The sequence below is a fragment of the Aplidium turbinatum genome, chromosome 2, assembly GCF_918807975.1.
Source record: "Aplidium turbinatum chromosome 2, kaAplTurb1.1, whole genome shotgun sequence".
In the NCBI taxonomy this organism is placed as follows: Eukaryota; Metazoa; Chordata; class Ascidiacea; order Aplousobranchia; family Polyclinidae; genus Aplidium; species Aplidium turbinatum.
In genome coordinates, this window is record NC_137473.1 from 43,282,139 (window position 1) to 43,299,974 (window position 17,836).

At 36.0% G+C, this 17,836-nt stretch overlaps 1 protein-coding gene across 1 annotated transcript; it reads right to left on the minus strand.

Moving 5' to 3' along the window:
- Positions 1 to 166: 166 nt before the first annotated feature.
- LOC145764944 (uncharacterized) lies at positions 167 to 17,541 on the minus strand. Its single transcript, XM_082576651.1, has 11 exons — positions 17,442 to 17,541; positions 15,799 to 15,957; positions 12,501 to 12,680; positions 11,209 to 11,316; positions 10,866 to 11,015; positions 6,552 to 6,713; positions 3,929 to 4,111; positions 3,397 to 3,549; positions 2,897 to 3,046; positions 1,669 to 1,806; positions 167 to 901 (listed from the first exon to the last, which is right to left on the minus strand). The coding sequence occupies exons 1-11, from the start codon at positions 17,500 to 17,502 to the stop codon at positions 798 to 800; spliced, it is 1,548 nt and encodes a 515-aa protein (XP_082432777.1). The 5' UTR covers positions 17,503 to 17,541; the 3' UTR covers positions 167 to 797.
- Positions 17,542 to 17,836: the final 295 nt, after the last annotated feature.

Sequence of the window (17,836 nt, forward strand, 5' to 3'; positions counted from 1 at the left end):
TTGTGGCCACAATGTCGCGGATCCATTTGTGTTTTCATCAGTGACATATACAGTATATGTTTGGCAATTAACTGAGGGACCAACAAAATTTTGCCTGACCAAACAATTCCGATGCATTCGTTTAGAAGTAACGTAGCCAATGGTAAGCCTATACCATGAATACCAATTTCGTTCATAAATACTTTTGAAAAAAAATGTTTTAATAGCATAAAAAACATTCTCATCTTTTCAGCTGGTTCTGCTAGTTTTACCACGATCGTGCATGAAGCAGAAAATGCTGCAGGTAGACTTTCCAGCAACCACGAGTAACCGACGGAATAAAAAGCATGTAATGATACAGGAATTGCAAATTGCTTCCGAAACATGTTTTGCAGCCTAGCAATAAATGTTCAATTAAACTCTAAATCGCGGGCCGCAGGTTCGTCACCTCTGAATTAGAGCAACAAAAATCGCTTTAATTTTCATCACATTTCGAAATTTTGCGGCAGAACATTCAATTATAATTATTTATATTTGCGACTCTTACTAAAGGTGATAAAGATTGAATTCAATATTTACGAAACCATATCTTGTTTGTTTTAACTTGGCTGATACCTGATTTATAGAAACAAAACTCCGTAATCAATATAATCTGATTTGACGCTTGGTGATGAATTAAGTTTACAGCAAGAAGAGATTCAGTAAGTGACAAGTTAGCAAATATACAGTCATGACGGAACCAGCCTTCTAATAGGATGTTTAGATATATTTTTGTGTAAGCTTGATCGACTAAATGACTCGATAAATAAGCAAAATCATCACACATCTGCTATGACTAGAAGCGCCAGCAAACATAACGATAGAAAGCCGAGAACAGAAAATTGAATTCGTGAAGATCCTGAAAACACGTTTGCATAGTATCCTGAAAATATAAGAACATTGTCACAGACGCTCATAACCTGGTTATATAGGTATCAGAGACGAAAACGAAAGTATAGCTTCGAGGGAGAGTTCGCTTTCTTGTTTCACAGATGAACAAGGCACAATAACACAACAGGATTGAGCGTTATAGGAATATATCACACATATTTACAAATATTTTACAAATGCTAATCAATATGTAAAGCTTTGGTAGAGAGTTTGCTTTGTTGAACGATAGAGAAATTTTTTTGAACCATTTCTCTATAGGCTAATCAATATGTGTCATATATTCTTATAGTGATCATCCTTGCTGTGTTGTTGAGCCTTGCCTGTCTGTGGTAGCTACAAAAGAAATACATGTATAGCCTATAGCAATATAGCATTAGCTATGATAAGCAATATAGTCTACCTACACATCAACAAAACGTAGTAGAAGCAAATACTTGAAGATCTATGGCTACTCTTTTAGATAGTAACCCAGACAACTACTTTGTCTGATCCTATAATAAGATGTCTATGGTCTGATCTAAATGTTTACCAGATCGGGTAAGCGTCTGATCAGATCTGGACGATATGAAGTGGCTGTCTGGGAAAGTAGCTAGGCTACATGTCTGTAGCTATCACGACAGCAAAACTCATATAAAAAAATTGCGAAACCAAACTTAAAGTTACTCTGAAAATACCATAAAACGAAGAGTTTAGAAGATAGAAGACTTTATCTTTTTTAGTCAGAGTCACATCGGAAACAAATAATCATGATTGATATACCCAAGTTACACCCGCTAAATGAACACGTTGTGTTGCAGCTCTCCAAGTTGAAGCTGTACTTGCTAGAGGAGCATGAGTTACCAATATTGAGATGACTGCAGGAGCGCACTAAGTCTCTTGGGTAACCGTACTGTGCACCTGAGATTACAATAAGAGAAATAGGCTATAAGTTTTTTTCTGTGAATGAAGTGGTAACAGTAAAATTATTTCCATCTATGCATTGCAGCCATTGGATTGTGTATCTCCGCTGTGAGATTAAGAATTTCATAAGGTCTGTAAAGAAGCAAGGAGTGTAAGTTGACGATAAAAGTAAGCCTATACGGTAAGAAAACATTCTTCATAAGCCAACTTGAATATTGAATATTTATTATCTGGTTTTTCTTTTTATCCAGGTTTTTACCAACTATTTCAAAATTTACTTCAAGTAAATGGGATTTAAAGATGCCAAACTTCATGTGCATCTTCAAGAATGCTAAGGGACTTACAAACGGACAACCAAGTGTTCATGAAAAATTTTGACCTTTGTACTGTGAAAAAACTTTATCCTGACCGTTTAGCATACTTGTGGAGGCTTTGAGCCACTGGCATAGGCCCGGTCACTGAGTCAGAGTAAAGATTCCTCTTGCTGTTCGTGAAGTATTTCATCCATTGAGTAGGCTACAGCAAAACGAAACCGTGATCCTTGAATTGCGTTGCTTAAGCGCACACCCCGAGAGCCAAACAAGCGCTGTTTGATCTTACTGTTCAAGTCGCTCGAAGTCGGGCACTTAACCAACTGAGCAGTTGAACTTATATATTTTGAAGTCTCGGGATAATGTTGTAACCACTACGCCACACAGCTGAATTTCATTTGATAGTTTTCAAAACCATTGTCAAGTTCGAACTTGTATCCCTGTCGTGTTATGCAGAAATAAGCATTCAGTAATTTTTTGCCTTCAATATTGGTAACAAAAAGATATCATAAAAAAAATGTTTCAATACAATTTTAGTTGCGTATTTACCTACTTACTTGTGCGAATTTGGAGGGTTGAGCCCAATCTGCATTACAGTATGACAGCTCCCCAAAAATGCAACACACAATATTTTATTGATTTAGTAAACCTTTATCTGCTGTAGGCTCGCTTACACAGCAGAAGTTCAATAATTAATTCAAAAAGTTGGCAAAAACTAAATTTAAAAAACTAAAAAAAATTAGCTTTTAAGCATGTACAGTATTTCAAAAGCTTACTGTTTCCTACGATTGGGCGGTTGTTGTCTAGGATGACGCAATACTCTTCGTAAGGTTTTGCGCAGCTAGTCGGAGCGGGAGGTCTGATGCTGCAACTATCATCGGAAGCGCAGTTCGAGCATGCGCATTGAGAGCACCGTGGTCTGGCCGCTTCAATTATTTAAAATATTTAGTTAAGTGTTTTGAATTCACTTGGCGAATAGTTTATTGTCAGAAGAACAAGCTTTTTTAAACAGAGTCAATGTTTTTCCTGCTACTAAAAGTTAATCGTGAGCTTGAGTTAGTTTTTTTTTTTGAGTAGAGAAAATGCATGATAGGCTTACATCAAAGGCTTGCACGTTACTGGCTTTCAACAAACGTAGGCTATTTTTTTAGGCGCATTTGTTGAATGTTTAAACAAAGAATGAAAGTTGAATAAATGATGTTTTATATACTGCAGATCTAAATTTATATTCAGTATTCTTGTCTTACATCTTTTACATTGTATATTTTCTACTTACGCCATCCAACATTGCACCCATCGTCTTTACAAGTTTCTTGACACGTGACCTTTTGCAAAGAAGATCCTTGGATGAGCTGCGTTGTGCATCCCGCCTCTACAGAGGATGCTGAGCAACTGCGAACGATTCTTTCCAAGCGGTAGTTTGGTTCGCCTGTCAAAAATCCAATTAAAAGCAAAAATAACAAACCGATAAAAATGTTTTCATAAAAAAAATTTAAGCCGATTTAAAAAGTGTACAACTAAATGTAATTGATCTCACTTGAAAATTTAACAAAAAGTGGCCTTAGTTTGGTCATCTATAGAAATAAGAAAAGCAAACGTTAACACAGATAAAATATTTACAGCCATATTCATGAGGTATATTGTCGTAAATGATTTGCAGCAATAGCTATACAGTAGGCTATATATTTTTTTAAATAAAAAATCTTGACCAAACAATGACGCCGATAAATTTTAACCGAAATTGTTTTAATTTTACCGTCACCTTATCACGTGTGTCTTAAGAAAAAACTTTTTGCTCATGTGCTTACTGTAATAATGCACATCCGTTTTCTCGGATAGGTAATATGTCACTGTAGACAAACAGGAGGTGTCTGTCGACGCGCATGTTGTGGTGGCAATCGCGTCCTGACAATTGGATGTTGGATCATTTGAGTCACACACAACACATTGAATGGGATAGTTTGCGTCTTCTTCGTCCACTTTTCCATTAGCTGATAAACGAAAGTATTATCAAAAGATCAATATTGAAGTAAAACATGACAAAATAATAAGAAAACACACAAATTTTATTCTTGTGTGTGACAAAGTTGCTATACGCAGTCGGTAAGTCCCTGGAGCCAATCTTTGTTTGATCTATCTGGAAATCCCAACTTGCTCTTTCCGTTGAAAGGTCGAAAATCGTCACTCTCGAAAGCCACTTGAAGGACAATCTGTCACGCAATACAGCCCATAGCGTGTCACGCGGTGAGGCTCGCAACCACCATTGATGCAAGTGCAAAATTCAATGGTCAGTCATCTATTTTTGTTTGAATGCAAAACAAAAGGTACGGTAGCCTACATGAAGAAAACGAAAACATACAGTGTGCATCTAATGATATAAACATGATAAATAATGATGCAAACAGTTATAAACGCTATACCATAAAATCCTGATATTAGTTAGTTTGGCAATACCCACAGTTTTTTTGGGAGATCTGATTCGTGATGTTTAGAGACTATTGGTGTTATGGTAAGTTGGACAGGGTAATGTGTCAGTTCTCAATCAGCTTCGACGCATCGATAATGAAAATGCTTAAAGATTGTCTATCTTTAAAACGTATTGCTGAAATGGGCGGCATAGTTTTAGGAGCATACGAGAGTGATGTTAATAATGGGAATTATATTCTTTTAGAAGACAGAGTGGATTTTCCAAAGCTTGGTTTACCATTTCATGATGAAAGGTTGTCGTCAAGAACAATTAATAACAGCAGCCGACTATGTGGCAAGACCGTTGTCTTGTGAGTCTCTGAGGACGACTGCAGCCTATTTGTTTACCACCGCACAAGATATGTTTAACTCAGTTTTTTTTTCATCTCGATAAGCAACAAAAGTAGCAGATCCTGCATATTAGTTGTCAGTCTGTCTGAACTACTGTTTTTTTTTTTTTATAATTGATTATTTTCCTGAGGACAACACAATATTTTGAGAGTTGAAAGTTTCGCTATTGCTTGAATAATGTTATTCCAACCAAATCCTTTTTCCTCATCAGCATGACCGAGTAGTGGGAGCCTTTGGACGACGCTCAAAAGGGTATCCCTGTGGCACCGCTCAAAAGCATAGGACAGTATCTTTGACTGGACTCTTGGGCATGCAAGGTTGACACGATTGTTCCTGCCTTCACATCCACTTAATTTAAAACTTCAACCACCGGTCATAAGCTTGAACACGAGAAAAACTCTGTTTATAAACTACCTAAACCTCAAACCTCAAAATTTTATTTGAATAAGAACCTTCTGATGATCCGTTTAGGTGAAACAGGCTGTCAAGGGTTTAAATAGTAATAACTATATTTGATTTAATTCGCTCTGCTTTGCTTTTTTGCTTAGAATTGAGCACTTTTTGTAGTCTTAATAGTTTTCATTGTTTTAAACCTCAAACATATGCAATTAAAAAAAATTAGCACAAATGTGAAACAATTCTGGACCATCTACTACTCTACTTCTTCTCAACTACACCCGTCTTCACAAGATATTTAACTGGTAAGATCTGTTTCGTGTATTAGCTTATTTCAAAAATACACGAAACATCTGAGAAGCAAGTGTTAGAAAAATGTTACAAGTCTAAATCCAGCTGTTTTTATGCATTTTTTGCGATTACCGTCGTCACTTTGACTATTGGAAATCTAATACTAATTTTACTGACCTCATTATCGTGCAAAAAACATTCTCACAAAAGATGTCGTCATGAAAAAAAATTATGTTGGACTTTGAAATGTTTAAGGACAGAATACCTTTGATAGGTGAATGTGTGGACAGATTCTAACGTCACAAGGAGTTTCAACACATATTACTCTTAAACAATGACTCATTTACAGAATAAACCAGGTGACCAAAAGACAGACAAAGGCTATTCTACTGTGGCAGTCTTGTAAAATATTAACTTATTGGCTTGACAATTCAGTTGACCAATACTAGATGGCTACTGATATCGCAGCATCAAGTACTTTGTTATTGCTTTTTAACAACAATTGTATTGCTTTTCTTAATCGGTTCCATCACTGCTGTACGCAATCTCTGGTTCCATCCAGTTCGAAAGTTAATTGCGAGATTTGCCTTTTATGCTTTCGTGACACCTTCAAAGAGAGCAGAATATCTCACTCGCCATTTTTACAAAGCTGAGAAAAACGAACGGCCGCTGGCCGTGTTGCTGCTTCTTCCGTAACAGCGACAAGTCATCATCAAATTACGGTTATTGAATAGCAGCTTATCGAAACGACAGTTTTGAAAATACAATTAGCAAATTTTTGTACAGTATATCTCTCTTTTGGCTTTAATGTCATGATGTCATGTTTTGTTCTGTTATATTTGTGCAATGAAGTTTGCCAATACAAGAATCTGGAAGAAATGGTGTTTGCATTAAAAGCGAGTTGTAGGTTTTGTTATAAATACTCACGTTTTCCGACATTACATTCGGGAGTGTCGCAAGTTGATACGCAAGTGTACTCCAAGTCTTTTGAATTAGGGTTGCCACTTGGTGATGTTATGAAACACTCATCGGCAGCTTGGAAGTTGGTAGTACAACTCCTGGAGATAAAGTTTCGCTTTACAGATCCATCTGGCAACACAAATAAAAATTTACAAGGTATTGTTGCAACAACTGATGTGACACATACACAACAAACACTTAAGTCCAGTTAAAACTTTTTTCTTTACTGGTAAATAAATCCTTTATCAACTTTAAATAAGTGTTTTAGATCACAATTATTGTTTAGAGAGCAGTGTTTCCCAACCCGAGTCCGCTCTGGGTGAGTCCGCAAGCACATCAACTAAAGAGAGAATTCAAGAGAAAAGATTCAAGAAGACCTAAGAGATTTAAGAAGACCTAGCCATAGTCTTCAATGAGGTTGTATCTGTGGTTAATTGTATCAAGTCCCGCCCTTTATGTACTCGTATATTCAGTGGCTCCGAGAGGGGGGGGAAGTCGGGCCAGTTTCCCCCCTAGCAAAACATTGTAAAGGAAAAACGAGTAGTTTTTTGTTTTTGCACTTTTGAGGGGGGCCCGTTTTTAGTACTAAAGTAAAAATGTACCAACTAAATAATCAACAAATTCTTAAATGAAGTGCGTAGTTCCAAGTATTTCTCAATCATTGCAAATGTCACTCTCGATGCTTCTCATCAAGAACAAATCATTTTCGTGTTAAGGTAGGCGATGTTGAACAGCTTCAAGGCGTAAAATCTGAAGCTGAAATGATTTCTGTATCACTGAACGGTTTCGATTGTATTGATAGTTTCAACTTGAAAACTGGCGCTGTGTTAGCTAAGCGGGAACTATTTTTGCTTGACAACTGAACCTTAACTTCAAAATCTGCGTTGGTCAGGCATAGGATGTTGTATCCAACATAAGTTATCTGGGAAAGTTAAAGGTGTCAGTCCAAGCACGATTAAAGAAAGTAAATCCTGTATATTTTTTGTTTATGGATCATCATCATCATCAGTCATTATCTCCGCCTGCATCAGATTGCGCATCAACATGAGTTATTTGCTTCCAAGAGTGACGATTTTGAGCCAGCTCGCCCAGTGTCGCCAAGTTGAGTCCGGTCCATGATTGGATGTTGTCTTGCCATCGTTTTGGTTGTCTGCCACATTTTCTTTTTCCTTCTACTTTTCCTTCTGTGCAAACTTTGCTGATTCCAAATTGTGATCTTTTAATGTGGCCCAACAGTTTTAAAACTTTTGATTTTATTAACTTATTGATGAAATTGGATGTAATTTTGTCATAGTTAAAAGATCTTCTGTTTTCGTGTGGTCAAGTAGCCTTTTGTTGGTCATGCTTCTCATGATGTGATTTGGAAGGTAGTGAGTTTTTTCTTTATTTGAGTTTTTTGTTTATGGATTTTGTTGCTTAAATCTAGTTGGAATTCATAATGTTGCCTACAGACAGAGTTGTTCAAATGTCTTATCCTTTTTGGAGTAATTGATTATCTGTAAGCTTGTTGTGGCATCTTTAAAGTTATAGACCAGTCACAAAAAAATTTCTGAAAATTCTAAAGAAAGCTGTCCTATCATCTTGCAAAGAAAATTGACTTCGAGAATGTCATCAAGGCGGGGTGCAGTCAAACCCAATGCTTTACATTATCCTTTTGCAATTGGAGCTCTAAAGACGTTTCTTAAATGCATCAAGTTAGAACCAACAAGAGCTTGATCGGAAGCTGAGTCAATGCTAAAGTAGCTTACAACTAGCAGTTTTAAATTTGTGACTGCTTTGCATTATGCGGATTACGGTCCTAAACAAGATTCACTAATGAATTTAATGAAATTAAAGGAAGATGTAATTTAAGTAAGAGAAAGCTGAGAAGAGTAGGCTACTACTCGCAAGCTAAAGTTGCAGTGGCAATTATAAATTTACAAGAAAATGACTTTATTTTCCTGAGGACAGAACGCTTTTATAACTCCACTTAACTAGCTGAATCATTCGAAGAAAATGTATTCTACCGTACATTGCAAAGGATTCGATCGTTGTTGGAATTGACAAATGCATCAACAAACTTAAACATATCGTCGATGAGTTTGAAGTTCCATGAAAATTTCATCGTATGTCTGTTGTGCAGTTGTGGGCATGTGGGACAAATTTAAACCATTTGTAGGCTACAACAATGACATTTTTCAAGACATTTTGGATGAGTTGGTACTTTTGACAGAAAGCCACACAGCAAACTTCAGCTGCAAACCAGAACGAACCACCCCATAATCTCTACACAAGGAATCATTGATTGCAACTTTCGAAAGGTTTTTCCAAATAATTTTGTTATGATTTTTTTTTGTGTTCCAGTAGCTACCTCCAACGGTTGTGCTTTGAGAACGTGGTTTCAGCAATTACTGAAATTTGTAAAGAATTGTTTGCGCTCCAGTAGGTCTATGACTCAAAACCGATTGAAAAGCCTAACTAGACATGTTGTGCATCAATTCAGACGTCGCAATATTTTATCATTTGATGCTGTGATCCGTAACTTTGCATTGCAAAAAGTCCAAAAAGGGTTGAATTAAATCAGGGATGTCCAAAGTCCGGCCAGCGGACCAACTCCGGCCTACGAAACGTTTTTGTATGGCCGGCGCCTGTTGTACAATGTGTTATTTTTGGCCTGCAGACACACAAAAATCATATAAAGTCAACTTGCAGTTTTCAGAAAAATTATTGTGGCTGTTGGCCCGCGAACACTTATTATCAAGACTGGCTCGCGTGGGAAAAAGTTTGGACACTCCTGAATTAAATGCTTGGTTGAACTATTTTCGTTGCCTGTAGGTCTATTGTGTGTTTACAAAGCTTTCTAGACAAAATAGTTTGCCTCAATGGCATTTTTGCTGCAAGTGTAATCCAGTGATTATATGTTGATGATTTTTACATTGAACGAAGTTCTTTTCATGCTGAGGAAAGTAGGCTAATTTCAGCTTAACACGAACATGCAATGCAATATTTGCTAAAAAATATTATGGGGCCCATTTTTCGTGTTGTTTCCCGACCAGTGCTGATTTCTCTCGGAGGCCCTGCTAAACGCATTTTTGGAAGAATAATTTGATTTGAAGAGCATCGGTGGAATCTTTCTTGAGCACCTTATTTCATTTATGTTCCAGCTGGACAGATATATTCCTTCCCACAATTTCAACAAAGAGTTTAAGTGGTGCGAAATCCCTTCGAGGTTTCCGTACTACTGGCTCATCCGGAAATAAATTGCATTGGTGAACAACTGGTTGTGCTGCAAAGTCGACAGCTGTGGAAAGAGAAATGCAAAAATGTTTCTCTGACTCAATTTTGGGCCAACGTCCAAGTAATGGAACCCAATCTATTTGAACTCTGTTTGCAGGCAACAAGAGTTCTTTTACCCTTTCCGACAACATATCTTTGTGAAGCTAGTTTTTCAGCACTAGCTATCATTAAAACCAAGAACCGCAACCAACTACAACCAGAAGACGACACCAGATGTGCCTTAACGACCATCAACTCCAATTTCCATGAACTGGTGAAGCAAGTTCAGGGACAAGGTTCCATTGAAATTTGAGAATGTAAGCAATAAACAAATTTCGCTAAAACAAGTTCTTTTGTGATTGCTGTAACATGAGTCCGCAAAGGTTTGGGCTATTGCAAAAATAGTCCATGAATTGAAAAGGTTGGGAAACTCTGGTTAGAGGCAATCAAAATACATTCAATCTTTGCTGATATTGGCTTCTTACTAAAAACAACGCTGAAGCAACACTTTATAAAAAAGATACTTAATCATTATGCAAGCTATTTATAACTCCCTAAACTCGGTTTTTTAATAGATTTATGAAAAAGTAAAATCTTGCTGGGTGTCTTAAAATTATCCGTTAGAAAGGCACGCTACATGATTTTTTCGGTCACACTGTACAGCAAAGTGATTGAAATTAACAAATAAAGTTTCTATGATAATAGCCTACTTAAGATTGTGCTCCTCTGTCTCAGCGATTTGCCTTGCATCAATGGTCAACATAGAGCAAGAAACAAAAATGTGTCAAATCAAAATTTTCACTAAAGCAAGCAGTAGATGAGGCATTTCAAGTCGAAAGTGCTTGTTTACAATGACTTACCACAAGCTTGGAAATTCCCCGTAATTAAGAATGAAAAAAGAAAATTGAAATCTTGCAATGGAGGCCACCAAATGGCTGTGGAGTTGTTAATGATAGCCTAAAAGGGATATTTGTCACTTGTCAGTATAAGTCAAATCCCATGTCAATCTATAGCCATTAGCCATACCTGCAGCAAATGTTGTCGTTGTAGTAACAGCACAATATTTTAGTGAAGGATCGGCACAGAGTGTCGCTTTCCCAAGTTGATCGCAGTTGGAATCGGACTCGCTGTCGCATTGGACACAACTTTGAAACGTTTGGGTCTGTGGAGGACTTTCTACAACAAATGCATGTCGTCTTTAAGGCATCATTTCGATAGCAAACACCTTTTTGAAAAACTCGAATTCGAATAAATAAAATTGTGCTTACAACTCGGTAAAAATGCCTTCAAAATGCCTTACAATGTTTAAAAATCCTCAAAGGCAATTGCTCTTCAAGTAAAAAAAAATACGGTTTCAATAATTCCTTACGTATGGTACAGTTCGATCCAGACCACCCATCTTCGCAAGCGCAGTTTCCTGTGATGTAATCACATGTTCCATGGAGGCCGCAGTTTTCGGTGCAAAGCTCCAGTTGCGCTGGAAAATGTTTTGAGACAATAATTTCTTCTAGAAATTAAGATATTTCTTATACTTTGAAAAATCAGCATTTGTACAAAGCAAATAGTTTGTAAGTAAGTGACAAAACGAGGCGTGCAAGGGAGAAGAATACAATAATTATTACTATTACTTAATAAGTTACATCTATCCAGTTTGATTACAAAACAAACAAAATCACTCTAAGTCTAAATGTTTTCGCAATCAGCAGCAAAAAGTTGCATATTAAGTTGCAAATTAACAAATATTGATCGTATATTAAAAGCACAAAAAATATTTTTGTTTTCTAAATTGCAAAAAAACTTTGCTTTGAAAAGTGAATTGTATTTCTGGAAAATTGTTTATTAGTTTCAACAATAAACTTTAAAAGTACTTTAGATGTTTTTGCATTATTTTCTGGTAGGCCTATACTTCCTTATATTTTTTATACAGTTTTTCCGTGACATTCAGGTGGCTGGCTTGTTTATCTTTCTAAGTTTTCCTAACCACAAGTTCTCGAAACACGTTGCATCTTCACTTGAACGCGAAACGGATTGTTCACTTTGTAACAAACAATAATTTGTCCCCGTTTATTTTAACTTGCCTGGAGTAGGCTACAAATCTATCATTGAAAGGTAACGCTCTTTAAATTTTCGTTATTTTTGGAAAATGTGCGAGACTCGGCAGGCTTAATTACTGTAAGGAAAAATATTTTTACAAATGGTGCGTTGAATCTAGACTCCAAATTCTGAATTATGTTTTAACCAGTCGGTAAGATTGTAATCAATGTGCGGTAAGTGCTCTCTTATTTGTTTTTGTTGCGTGCTGTTGTTAGTGTTTAAACTCAGTACATTACAAGTCGTTTTGGACATACTGCTGTTAGTTTAAAGTTGTAGTGCTTGACAGTGTGAGCAGTTAGATAGAGCTTTACCCTACTTGGTCTGAGTTAGTCTTATACTTGAGCACATCAGTAAGTGTGTTCTCACACAGGCTTTCCTCAAGTTACACACTGTCAGAGTTTCTGTGCGTCATATTTGTCCTTGTTGCTCAGAAACGGAACAACGGTTTACATTTGGAATTGGTCACTTGATGGAAATCACAATCGCAGTTTTGAAGTGCTATATTTACAACTCAATTTTCAACTGTGCAAAGTAATAAAGCGTTGCTCTTTTTTTTTTCATGCCTACTTGGCGCTTTAGCGTTGCATGTTTCGTTCGAACAAGACAAGTAGCACGTCACGGTAGTCACATCGCTGGCAGCAGGGTTGACGTTTGTTTGACAAAGGTCGTCTGAGGGTACTTTGTCGGTGTTGAAATCTTGATCAAATGTCCCGACTTGACATCCTCGAAAGATTGAAGATACCATTCCTATTTGTGATGAAAGGACACTGCTGTAATTTAACATGACCTTAGTTATGAACTAGCCTACCGATTAAAAGTTTTTCTTATACTGTAGTTAGTTCTGAAAATTTTGTATTTAATGCTTGATTAATTAATTATTATTATTATAAATTTCATAATTGTTTGTTAAAAATATTGGACGTCATCCGTAGAAATAGAAAGTGCAGTGATGCAAAATCACTTGCAAGTAGTGGCGACTCTAATTGCTATTCAGCAAGGCCGCAATTTGCTTATATGAAAACTTTTAAATTTTCTTTGGTGAAATCGATGCTGCAAAATATTATAGCGGAAGAATGAGATTGCGTTTATAGACACACACTGCAAGTTTTCAAACAAATGATAATTACAGTAACCTTGCAAAACAGCGATCACTTTTATTTAGCAATTAGTAGCAAAAGTATTTCACATTAATTACTGTACAGTAAAAGCAATTCTGATATATGTTTTGCAACAGAAAACAAATTTTTTTTGATTTAGCTCACGGCCTGTTTTACGAGAAAGAAAAATCTACTTCGTAACAAGGCGTGAGTACAGTCGTATGGTGGCACAACCCATATGTGGTGTCTTTGGCCAGTGCCGGTCTTAGGGTATTGCGGGCCCTGCGCGGAATATGCTTTGCGGGCCCCCATGACAATGGTCCAATTTGTTTTACTAAAATCAGTTTACTTTTGCTTGGTTGCATAAATATGCATAAAAAGCATGAATAAAAATACATCAAAAACACAAAAATTCTGTGTTAGTCATAATAAATAAGTCAGCTTCGTGTATGATTTATGTTGACGTATGATAAAAAATCATTCCATTTTGTACACAACTGTTTTGTGATTTCTAAAAAATGTTGCTTTTATTGATCCAATTTTAGATGGTTAAAGTTTAGGATGGCGGTGCTGAAAAAATTGGACTATATAGCCGACTCACACTAAAGCCGCAACTGACATTAAGGACATAAGTGTAGGGGAAAATTAGGTTTTGGGGGTGCGAAAATATTCTAGCCCAAATATAATTAAACGCGTCTAAATGTTTTTTGCGACAAAACATATACCACCTAATTTAAAATTCTACACTGCTAATAATACTCTGGTATATACTGTAAATGTTATTTGTCAACTATACCACTATCGCCCAAGTAATGCGAAAGCACCATAACAATACAAATAACTCAATACAGAAAAAAAAAAACATTTCACATCATTAAAATAATAATGAGCCTTCATGTACTTCAATATACGAATTATGATAACGACCTAAAGTCTTAACAAGTTAAAAGTTATTTTTAAAGTTTTATAAACTAAACTTGTTAAGTAGATTAGCCTACATTCCCAGCTGAGCGTTTTGATATTGTAAGTTATTTGTTTTGATATTATTGTTACGTTAAGCACCACTTTCAAAGGCATTATTGGCACATCTCTCTTGGCACATCACATCTTGATTAGGATATGATTTTCATATAATTTACAAGCATCTGGATATTTTCAGATGTTGAAAATAAACTGAAAAGTTATTTCAAATCTTATGAACTAAACTTGCAGGCTACAATGTCAGCTGAGCATGTTGATATTGTAAGATAAACGTTTAAAGCAGGGGTAGGCAACGTGCGGCCCCTTTCCATTTTTTGTGCGGCCCTTTATCTTCTTCCCGCAATTTTTTCCCAAATAAGGCTATTTAAATTAAGGCTATTTTCATCTCGATTTACACCATTTCGAAGCTTAAGAAGTGATATGACCGTCTCTTTTCACTCCCTGTACCTGTGAAATAAGTTTTGCGCCTGTAGAAATCCAGCTTGAATTGAATTCACTGCAGGAGAATGACATTCCTGTACAAAATTTCAATAAGATAAACTCCATTGCTGACAATATGAAGTAGTGTTTATTTGATGTGCGGCCCTCCCGTAAGCATTACATTTTCCTAACTGGCCCTTGTGTTAAAAAAAGGTTGCCCACCCCTGGTTTAAAGCATTACTCTCAATATTGGAGCACATTACATTGGGATATATACTTTTCATAAAATTTGTAAACATCTGGATATTTTCTGCTCAACTTTTAGGAACTTTCAACAAATTACATATTTATTTCTTAACTCTCACAACTTAAAACATGCTCAATTTCAATGGATTTCTTTTAAATTTTACATGCGTTAAATTCAACATAAAAATATAATTTTGATTATTCGAGAAAAAATCAAAATAAGTTCAATTTTAATGAAATTTTTGAAACATGCTGAAAGTTCTTGCCCAAATCTTTATCAAATTTGCCCAAATTTTTGACTAATGAAAAAGTTTAGGGGTGCCGTTGCATTCCTGCACCCCTAGCTCCTACGCCTATGTTTAAGGATACACGTAGGCCTACTTTCTTGCAAATCTAATTAAATTTGTTCCATTGGAAATGACAAAAATTAATGTATTTTCTGAGTAAATTTCGGGCCCCTTAATTTGCCGGCCTTGTGCGATCGCACGATTGGCACACCCCAAAGACAGGCACTGCTTGGACACTTCAACCAACGTCTAAAAATGTTGCCACATGCGTGTGCTGTTTCATGTCAGCCACTGATTTTGATGGTTGGGCATTGGGCAACCTTAACCAGGTGATCGACTTTCTGAATGCTAGATTCGCAGTCTGGGCATCCAGAGCTGATGAAAGCATGAGTAGTGGCAATTATGTTGCCTTTGTGCGCAGTCATATTATACTTTAGATTTGCATTCTTTTTACGTCGAAGTCATGCATGAGCAACGGGATGAATAGTTGAATACGTGGCATGAGATGAATATTTCAAGCTCAGCTTTCAAACAATGTCTGTTGGGTTTGTTAGCTTCTTCTTGGTACATCAAATAGTGGTTGTTTGGCTTGGGAGAGCATAGCCATAAAACTCGGAATAAAAACATTTTAAAAATCAGCAACAGCACAAATATTCAAGTTTTTTCGTGGTACCGTACCGTTTGCAAACTGTAGATTACCATGTTTTTTTAAAAAGATAAATGTAGTTGCACATTGTAATTGCATTGGTGTACCAATAGTTCAGAAACCTGCGGTCTAGAAAGTTAGCTGTAAAATAATTTCATACAGCAAACTCAATTAAAAATGTGACCGACCGTCTTCATAGGTGAATATGGTTTGACAGTATGGGTTGTCTGATTCTTGGTACGCGCAAGGAAAGGACGGAATGGCTGTTGGGTCAATGGTGTTATTGAAACATGCCGGATCTCCTGCAGTTGGAGTCCAAGTACAGGTCAAACAAGATATCGCTTCGCCTGCAACACAAACGTCTTTACTGCTGGACTTTGTAGGCATCATTGTGTGCTGAAAAGTACATCCTTATTTGCTGGTTCACTTTCACTGAACAAACGCAGCAACGCAATGCAACACACGACAGAAGACGCGAGCACGCATGTCAAATATTAAGTGACAAGCTTGGCTTTCATTTTGTTGTCATGTGCTTGACTATCATTGTGCGGACTTTAAACGAACAGTGTTAACATAATAATAATATTGCTTAATCTTCATCGCTCTTCAATAACTAGCTTTTTTTTATTGATTACATGTTTTCGCGTTCACAATTTTTGCTTGGTAGCCTTTATTGCCCCGACGCCTCGAAACAAATCAATTACTATTTTGCTATAAAAGAATTTTTAAAGTATTTTTTTTCTATTGTATCAATGCTTTTGTGAACGTTTTTTGAATTGACGTGTAATGCAATTCATTAAAAATCAGCTAAACCAAGCTGAATTTGACTTTGAACTGGGGTTTCACTTTGAACAATCACCATAACAGAAAACTCATTAAGCCGGATTTTGAGGTTTTAATGAGAAATTAGAATTGTTAACAGCACAACGGTTTTCAAACTGTGTCTGTAAACTACTCTTTCAAAGGTCCCGTCCATTTGTTCTGAGTTATACACTAATCATCGACTAATAAATTATACTTTTGTAATAGCAGTTGGTACAGACATAGGCTATGATGATGCTATACACTTATGAACAGCAACTAAAGATCAGCAGACAATTTTTTTGTTTTTTTAAGTGATGGATTCGTCAAGTAAAGAAGAGAGATTAAGAAAACAAATAAAGTAAAGAATCATAACTTTAAGATGTTATAAATATGCTTTCGTAGGCTACATAGCAAATAGGTAGAGCTTGCATCTTCGTTGATAATATTGGCAGTTGCACTAAATTGCACTAAAATCTCTAAACTAAATAGCCTACACTAATCAATTCACTAAATTGATTAGTGCATTTATTAAAGTTTTGATGAGCAAAAACTTTTTTAGTACCTTAATAAATTGTGTATAATTCATATAATTATTTTAATTTTTGATCAACAATAATTAATTGTCGTATACAGTAGCCTATATTGATATACAATTTATTAAAAATAAAAAAACGTATCTTGTAACTCGGCTGATAAGTTGACAGCAGAAATTTTGTTGAATCTACTCCATTTCGTATCTCTAAACTGAAAGCAGTTTTATGCAATGTGGCAATATTTTGACATTTAAATTTGATTTCAAAATTTATCTTTCTGACGGTTATGCTATTTTCTTCAGCAGTTGACAAGGTAACCAACAACAACGTTTTATTTGGATTTACAGTATATGGTGAAACACAAATGCTTGTCGTATTTAGAAATTATTGCTATTTTTTAACCTTGAAATGTAGTTTAGTCTGATTGATTTCTAAGTTTTCGTTTCAATTACACCGGAAAATTTTCAACAATTCTTCATGGATTGCTCGCTTACCTGCCTTCAAATACAAAACAATTAGGATCCAAATCGACAAAACATAAAGGCCTTTTGACATTTTTCTTCACAATTATTGTCTTATCAAATATAAATCTTATAGTGTAAGTCTGAATCATAAAAACACTTCCAATGCAATGTTATGTTGTAATAAATCAATAAAACACCCGCAGTCCCAAATTCTTAGCCTACAAACTTTGTTTAAGTCCAGCCCACTGTTTAGACTTTGTCAGCAATCCACAACAGATCAACAATATAGCAGAAACTGAAACATATACTAAAACGTACACGAATGCACCCTCATCGAATGACAAAACTGTTCAAGTTTCGGTAAAGTATCAAAAAACGTTTGCTATCTTCCTGAAATTACCTGACCTGTCGACAACCTTGACAAT